This window comes from Epargyreus clarus, unplaced genomic scaffold (genome assembly GCF_041222505.1).
Source record: "Epargyreus clarus isolate Ecla_fem2 unplaced genomic scaffold, WU_Ecla_fem_2.2 ptg000012l, whole genome shotgun sequence".
NCBI classification, from domain to species: domain Eukaryota; kingdom Metazoa; phylum Arthropoda; class Insecta; order Lepidoptera; family Hesperiidae; genus Epargyreus; species Epargyreus clarus.
Genome location: NW_027332220.1, coordinates 7,268,758 through 7,277,126, shown reverse-complemented (window position 1 = coordinate 7,277,126; position 8,369 = coordinate 7,268,758). Strand labels below are relative to the sequence as shown.

The following is an 8,369-nucleotide window of genomic DNA, read 5'->3' as shown; positions in this document are numbered from 1 at the left end:
AATTTGACCGAGTCCCGTACCCCCCGCTAAACAGCAGTGTTGGTATTATTATAATGTTGTCTCAATATATTATAGTATTATTTAATAATATTACATTATTATGAAAGAACATTAAAAATCCGGGGGTATTCACCCCTTTGAGAACTTGCCCGGGCAAAGAGGATACCCTGGAGACACGAATAATCCCTACTCACCCCTATATTGCATATGCAGACGCGGCATATGAGAGATCGGTGGGTATGAACAAAGAGTATAGTAACCTATATATGGGTATGAAGTTCCATGTTGCTGCTCTTGGCACATAGGTACACTATACTCTTTGCTTGGCACATCCCGCACATCGTTAAGTCAGAATAACAGCCCTAGCCCTTAACTTCCTACATAGGTTACTATACTTTTTGCCCCTAATTAAACTAGGGATGGAAATTCTTTTCAAAGAAAATCGATTTTTTAATCGATTCAAGTTGAAGTCTGATAAATCGAGGGCTCAAGAATTGATTTTAAAAGAATCATTTTTTTTCGATTTGTTTTTTGAGTTCGTATTTTCAATATATTACAAATCAAACGATAAAAAACATAACTACCATAATAAACGATCTATTCATGTGTTTAACTAATTTAAGTTTTTTTTTTTTGTAATGAAATGAACTTTTTAAATTTCTTTTATTCATACATAATTGAGGAGCGACGAAAGAAAGTGAGTAGAGTTTTTGAGTAATTAAGTGAAAACTTTCATTTCGCTAAATGGAGATTGTGAAGGAAATTCAAGTTATTGCAAAGAAGTTTATTCTTGTTATTGAAACAGAAAAAATCTAATTTCGTTTTTCTAGGATGAAATACCGATTTATAGAGTCGACCCAGTATTCGATATCGATCAAAATAATTTACATCAACAAAATCGATTGTTCGATTAATCGCTCTCAGATCGCATCCCTAAACTACATTTCAAATTTCAATTCTATCAAACAACACCGGCTTGGTTGTAAATTTGTTTGGCTTTTAGTAAAGGTAAAGAAAGTTAAAAATAACATGTTTTCACTTAGCTTTGTATTACAGATATCATTGTAGTTATAAATGATAGATGTGGTTGTTGTTTATGTTACAGTTCGGTATTTTAAATTTAATCCAAGTGAAAGAGCAAGCTAGTGTCGATGTAATCAAAATGGCGGGATAAATGTATGCGTTTGTTTATGCATGTAAATAATAGCAATTCGCGCCAGCGATATAGAAAATCTTTATTGATTTAACAATTTTACATCTATTTAGGCAGTTTTAATTGATTGAGTAGCCATAAAATAATCGTATGATTTTTTTAGGTTATGTTACCAAGAAGTATTATTCGAAGCAGTTTGTTTAATATCAAATTTTAATTTTAATTTTCACTTTTTGGCTTTAAAGCATTAAGATATGTCAGTTCACATTAGACGCTTAAAACGCCTCTACACTCATAGCCCCACTAGGATTCCCTGTGTCGTGGGTGCAATGCACATATACATAGACGAATACACAAGTATCCAGACCCATAAACCAAATCTAAATTCATCATTCAGGTATCTGTCTGGCTGAGGATCAAACCCGGATCCCGCTGCGCGCGAAAATACATAAAAGTTTTCATAATTTTTAAAACATTGGAGATGGAACTAATTTTCTCACTATATGAAGCACTGAACAAGCTACATTAACTTACTTATAAAATCAATCATTCAATATTATAATTTAACACGAAATTAAAAATTAAACTTAAATTTCTATTTTAGGAAGGTTCTTTGAAATGTTCCTTATACATTGCACAAAATTCTACCCAGTCACAAAACCACAACAAGTGGTTTGCTTATTTTTTTTTATAACATTCCAGATGGCAGAAAAGAAAAAGGAAGGCAGCGAACCAGAGGGTGAGGAAGAGTTCTCCGTGGAGAAAGTGCTGGACAGACGAGTTAGGAACGGCAAGGTGAGTTAACATGTGTCTTGTATATGTTTACCAGAACTGCATACAACAGTTAGCATAACAAAGTCGTCCTTTTTCACTGCATGGACCACATACCATCAGGTTTTGGACCAAACTTTTGGACTCTTTTCTTTATTTAAATCCTATAATAAAATTATATAAGAAAACATAATTAACTTACATCAATCATAATAATAAAAAACAATTCTTGTTTTTATTTTCTAATCAGAAATGTAGGCCTTTTTTTGTAAATGTTGTAAATTGTATCAGCACAAATATCTACCAGCAAATAAAGGGCTTAAGCTTCTCATTCTGAGAAGAGGCCCTTGCCCAGCAGTTGGATAGTAATAGGTTGACGTCACAAACAAAATGTTCCATTTAATCTATACAAATTTTTATTGTAGGTAATTGTATGTTAATCATTTCAGGTGGAGTATTTCTTAAAATGGAAAGGTTACAGTGATGAGGACAACACGTGGGAACCAGAAGAAAATTTGGATTGCCCCGACTTAATTCAAGCATTCGAAGAGGCAAGAAAAAAGAAAGAAGCTGGTTTGTATTTTTTTATTACAGTTTCTTATAATTCAAATGGTCTGTAAAGTGTTGGGTTCCATATTTTGTTCTCCTAATAAATAAATTATAATGTGGTTGGCATGACGGTGATAACCACCATATTATGCCATGGTAGTGGCATGTGAACTTGGTACTTTTTTGGTTCTCCTTTGGAGGATCACAGCAAACATTGGTCTTCCTAAGCACAACATCAGGCCTTTGCCCATGACCTCACACTGGAAGGGCTTCTCCCACTCACTAGACATATTTGTCTTATAATGACCGGGATAAGCACTGTAGTGTTCTGGTTTGAAGAGTGTGCTAAAGGTCAAATAACTAGGAGTAATAACTTATCTGTGGCTGATGTCAGTTAGGATTCCTGTCCTATGTATGGGTCATGTCCTATACATGGATGAGGAGGCATGTGGATATTGGTTCTACTAAAATATTATTTTAAAGAAAGATTAAAAATAAAACTTATCTTTACTATATCTAACTTAACCTAATCTGCTTAAAGACATTCCCAGTATGATTTATCCTAAAGAACAATATTATGTTCCTTCACCATGACCATAAAGCTTGTTTTATTTATTTACTAAAATATACATACTTTGCTGAGCAGCTGCTGCGAATTCTATAAAATTTCATGATTGATGTGTCAGTTACTATAATTCCACATTTTTTGGATTCATCAAATTTTAAAATTTATGTTTGTACTTTATTTAAATATGACTATTTAAATGAAGCCATAAGACTTGATAGAAAGTAACTGGAGGGTCAGGTTTACTTATTTAAGTAATTATTGTCTACCATTTTTTTCCAGTAGAGTTTATGATACCTATAAAAAATATGTATTTTTATGTTCTGTCATGTATTATTTAACTACAGCTTAAGCATTTAAATTTATGATGCAATTAACTTGTTCACTATTATTTAAAAAATATTGTAGTTTCAAGATGTATGTAATTGATAACATTTTTATAATGCAGAAGGGAAGACTGCCAAAATCGACAAAGATGTGAAAAAGCGTAAGTCTAATGCAGCAACACCAGACTTGAAGGGTGCTAAGAAGAGTAAAAGTGATGACAAAAAGGCTTCAGGTTTCGACAGAGGATTAGAACCTGAAAAAATTATTGGTAAGTTAAATTTGTCACACTGTGTGATACTGTCCTTCACCCAATTCTGTTCTTATGTTGTGAATACTTTTCAACTGTAATGTGAAGAGTATAAGTAATACTATTGAAATATGAAAAGGATATATTTAGGCTTCCTTTTTTATATTTTAAAAGCTTATTAAAACCTATCACTTAGATAAAACATACATCATATAAAACGCACAACCAAACAGCGCACACACACACACACACACACATACACATACACATACACATACACATACACATACACATACACATACACATAAAAAACACACTGATATAATTAATGATACTGCAAGTTCCTTATTTTATATTCATCTAGTACATAATTAACGTGCATAGTTTAATTATTTTTTTTAAGTATTCATATTACAATGTATGAGAGTAGTCCCCATGATACAGGGAATCGTAGTGTGGGGCCTAGAGTTCTATAATCTGTAACATACATGCATATGTACTACAAAATTGTGTAACCCTTTGTCTATTGTATAAATACTTTGTATATTGTACTACCTCATAAGTTAGCTTTATGTATGTTTTTTGTTTTGTGTATACGAATAAAAGGTATTTCAATACAAAATTACAACACAGGTCAATTGCACAATCCAACAGTAGCCCTATGTTCATAAAAAAATTCTCATCTTATATCAAGGCTAAAAGACATTTTTAGCACTTATTATTAAGTAGAATATTGTCCTATAAAATCTTAGGAATCTAGTTGATATATGCATTGGTACAAAAACTAAAAAAGGAAAGGACCATTATTTAAAACAAAATCGACACTCACACTTTGTATTTATTTAACTATTTAAATTTTCTGAAATAACATTACAGGAGCAACAGATAGTAGTGGAGAGCTAATGTTCCTCATGAAATGGCAAGGTACCGATGAAGCTGACCTGGTGCATGCCAAACAAGCAAATGTACGGTGTCCGCAAGTTGTAATACAATTCTATGAGGAAAGACTCACATGGCATACCCCGTCACCTGATGAAGCTGCCAACGAAGATTAAGGTGCCTTATTGTAAGTTTAAAGATGGAGTCATGCTATTGAAAGGCCACACTACACAATAGGCATGATGACAAATTTTACCGATTCTACCGATTCCAAAAATCGTATTATTTCGGTAATAAATTCAGTATTAACGAAAATAATAGCATTTGTTTATAGCCATTTTGAATAGCGCGAAAACGCTTGTGAGTGTCATGGCGTCCGTTGGTGACGTCACTTTAGAACATCCCATACAAAATGTCAAGCAATTCAGTGACATACCCAAAAATTACGTCATTCGCGCCCCGTAAGCGTTTCAAACAAAATGGCAGACTGCACTATTTTATCCTTTTGTTTAATTGAAATTAAGATTTTTTTAAAACTGAGTATTTTTTGAGAATCCTTTTAACATATTGTGTTTACTTAAATCATTCATTCTTTCATTTTTTAATACTGTCATCATGCCAATTAAGTGGCAAGCATGTTGAATCAAATCTTTATATTTTTCTATGACAAGAATCACATGAACAACTCGACACAATGATATATTGTTACCCGCCTTAAGTGTTTTCTCTATAATATGTATAGAGATTTAATTAGCACATCATCAATCATCATCAACAACCCATTACTGTCCCACTGCTGGGCTCGGGTCTCCTCTCATAATGAGAAGGATTAGGCCATAGTCCACCGCGCTGGCCAAGTGCGTATTGGTAGACTTCACATAACTTTGAGATTATTTTTTTATAAATCTCTCTGGTATGCAGGTTTCCTCACGATGTTTTCCTTCACCGTTTAGCAAGTGATAATTAATTTCTGATAATTAATTAGCACATAATTGAATCTTATTGAAAATACACACATTCTAGATGCTTCTAAATAATTTAATGTATGTAATTGTTGTGTTACAAATACATTAAAATTATGTTTATGTTAGCATTTAATTTTTTAATATTGTTCTTTGTATCATCATTATTAATATAAAATATGTGCTTTTTTATCTATTTGAATCTCTATTGATATAGATGTTTATATTGTTTTTAATTGGATATCTCTCTTTAAACCAGTACATATCTTAATTTCTTCTCTTTTCTATTCATTTCAGGTTCAACAATGTGACAGTATATCAACAAAAAAGATTTTTTTGTTTTACAAATGTAATATTTGACACTTATTCCCATTCAAAGGGACATTCAAATTTTTGTGAAAATTGGTGATTATGATTACAATTGTTTGCTCTAGTGCAATTAGCTTTTTATAAAGTTGTGATTAAGGTAACTTATAAAAATATAAGGTCAGGTAAAAAAAAATACAGTAAAGTTTATTTCTTAAATTCTTTTTTACTACAAACTGGTATTTAAGCTTGGCTTTTCACTATGGAGTATTTTTATTTCCGTCTCAGGAGATAAAAATATAAATTACGAAATTATACTATACTAGCTGACCCAGCAAACTTTGTACCGCCTCAAAATCTTATCTTATCAAATATGTTTCACATAAAATATAGCCTATGTTGATCGTAGATAATGTAGCTTTCGAATGGTGAAAGAATTTTTAAAATCGGTTTAGTAGTTTTTGAGCCTATTCATTACAACCAAATAAACAAACAAAGTTTTCCTCTTTATAATATTAGTGTAGACAAATTTTGAATTAAAATAAGTATTGTTTGGACTTTGAGATGAAGGTTTATAAATTATACTATTTAATACAATCCAAATGACATGTGAGAAATTACATGTGCAAATTCGAATTAAATAAAATTTGGACAATTTTTAAATTTATATCATTCCAAGCCCACGTTCAATAGAAATACAATGATAGGTATGTTATACGGATTTACATTTAACAAAATATGTATGACATATATTATCTGTCTTAAACTACATACCATATACTGCATAGTGAAGAGCCATCTTTAAAGTTTTATCAGTTATGTTCTTTTGGTACACTGTAGTTCGTAATGTAGTTATTTTTTTATTATAGGGCTTCTTATTGTAGGACTGGTAATTTGTGATTGATACTATGTAGGAACATTTTCAATATATATATATATATATATATATTTTATAACAGGAGTAGCGGACGAGCATGCAGTCCACCTGATTGTAAGTGGCTACTGCCGCCCTCTGACAATTGACATCTGTTATCAACCGCGGATAGGATTAGATATTCCTACCTGAGGTCGGCCGCATGCGCCGTTACCCCTGAGGGCTAAGGTGGAACGCCTCGGAAAAGTCTGTCTCCCTTACCACACCCTTCAAACCGGAACACAGCAGCATATACCACTGCTGTTATTAGGTAGAAATAGGTGTGGCGGTGGTGCCGTCGGAGTCGAACCACAAAGGGTTCTACCACCTTATATATTTTAGATCTCATTCATAAGTAAGGTTGTCCGCTCATTGGCTACTATATCTACATACTACCTTACTACCCTACGTACCTATCGCTAATATGATAAAAAGTAATGGGTTTCCAAGTCTTAGGCTTAAGGCAGTACTATTTACTGATGTAAACCTAAGGCGAGAATATATATTAGCAATTCCGTAAACGACTACAATCGTAGTAAAACGAAAAATGTGGATTACAGGAACTGCATAAAATTAATATGGAATTATTTATAATAACTACAAACACGTGTCTTAAATAGTATCGTGATTTCTGCATCGCAGCAATACTTGTAAATGAAAGAAATTGATAGTGTCACTTGAAAGTGTGTTAATGGTATTTCTTTAGGATTTGATTCAATTTCAATTGCTTTATTTCGAAAACTTTCGTAAATATATTATTTTGTATACAAAGCTTATTGAAAATGTTATCTACGTAATAGCGATCCACTTCACAATAAAATATCTTATTTGGTCATGTATGTACAATCTACCAATATATACAGGGTGAATTTTTCAAACGGGCCTTCAGGGCCAAATCCGAAACTATAAGGATTAGCGGAAAACGCTGAAAGGAGTTACGAGGCCGATTTTGATAAAAACTAAAACTGCATCATTAGTTTTTTAAAATACCTCTTTCCTTAGCCGGGAATCGAACGAGTTCATTTTGCAAAAAATACCTCTATATTATTCCACTATCGGATAGTGTTGCATATAAGGATAAAATTCTGGGAAGCAATGATAAATGACAAACAAAAGTAAAAGCCGCAATTTTAATAAAATACATATTTTTTTATATTAATTTGGCAGTTAAGTTTCCGCCAGTCATTAATTTAAATATTTTGCGTATTAACAATTTGTTTGGCCTAATGTTTCAAATCATTCGAAAGCGGACGTTTTGTTCTTCAAGAATTTATATTTTTATGTTCTATTTAGTTAAGGTTATTTTTAGGACCATTATAATAGATTTTCTACTTGCTATGCGCGGAGTTTCGTTTAATACAGACGTAAAGTTGACAATTTGCTGAATGACTTTTTCGAGTCAAATCAGAGTGATTACTAAATAAAGAGATATAGAAAATCAATTTTAACGTTGAAACGAAGTTTTAAACAACAAATAATAAAAAAATACTAATTAATCAGTTATCTATTTTAATTAAAAAAAAAATCTAAAAATGGCGGGAACTTAGTTGCCAACAATTATTTCTCACACTAAGTCGTATGTCATGGTCATAATATCGATGAATTAGTTGATTAACCAACAAATTCTTCAATGTTATGACTTATGTATAGTTCTAAAGAATTATGTATAAGTCATATGATATGTATAATCCTTAAGG

At 31.9% G+C, this 8,369-nt stretch overlaps 1 protein-coding gene across 2 annotated transcripts; it reads left to right on the top strand.

Annotated features, from left to right (window-relative positions):
- Positions 1–900: 900 nt before the first annotated feature.
- On the top strand, positions 901–6,996 carry Hp1b-l (heterochromatin protein 1beta-like protein). 2 transcript variants are annotated; one of them, XM_073078327.1, is made up of 6 exons: positions 901–1,008; positions 1,856–1,948; positions 2,374–2,497; positions 3,487–3,633; positions 4,489–4,678; positions 5,751–6,996. In XM_073078327.1, exons 2-5 carry the CDS (start codon positions 1,856–1,858, stop codon positions 4,665–4,667), a joined length of 543 nt encoding a protein of 180 aa, XP_072934428.1. In that variant the 5' UTR covers positions 901–1,008; the 3' UTR covers positions 4,668–4,678; positions 5,751–6,996. The 2 variants fall into 2 exon arrangements, with proteins under 2 accessions (XP_072934428.1, XP_072934429.1); XM_073078328.1 differs by lacking the exon at positions 901–1,008 and adding an exon at positions 1,065–1,176.
- Positions 6,997–8,369: the final 1,373 nt, after the last annotated feature.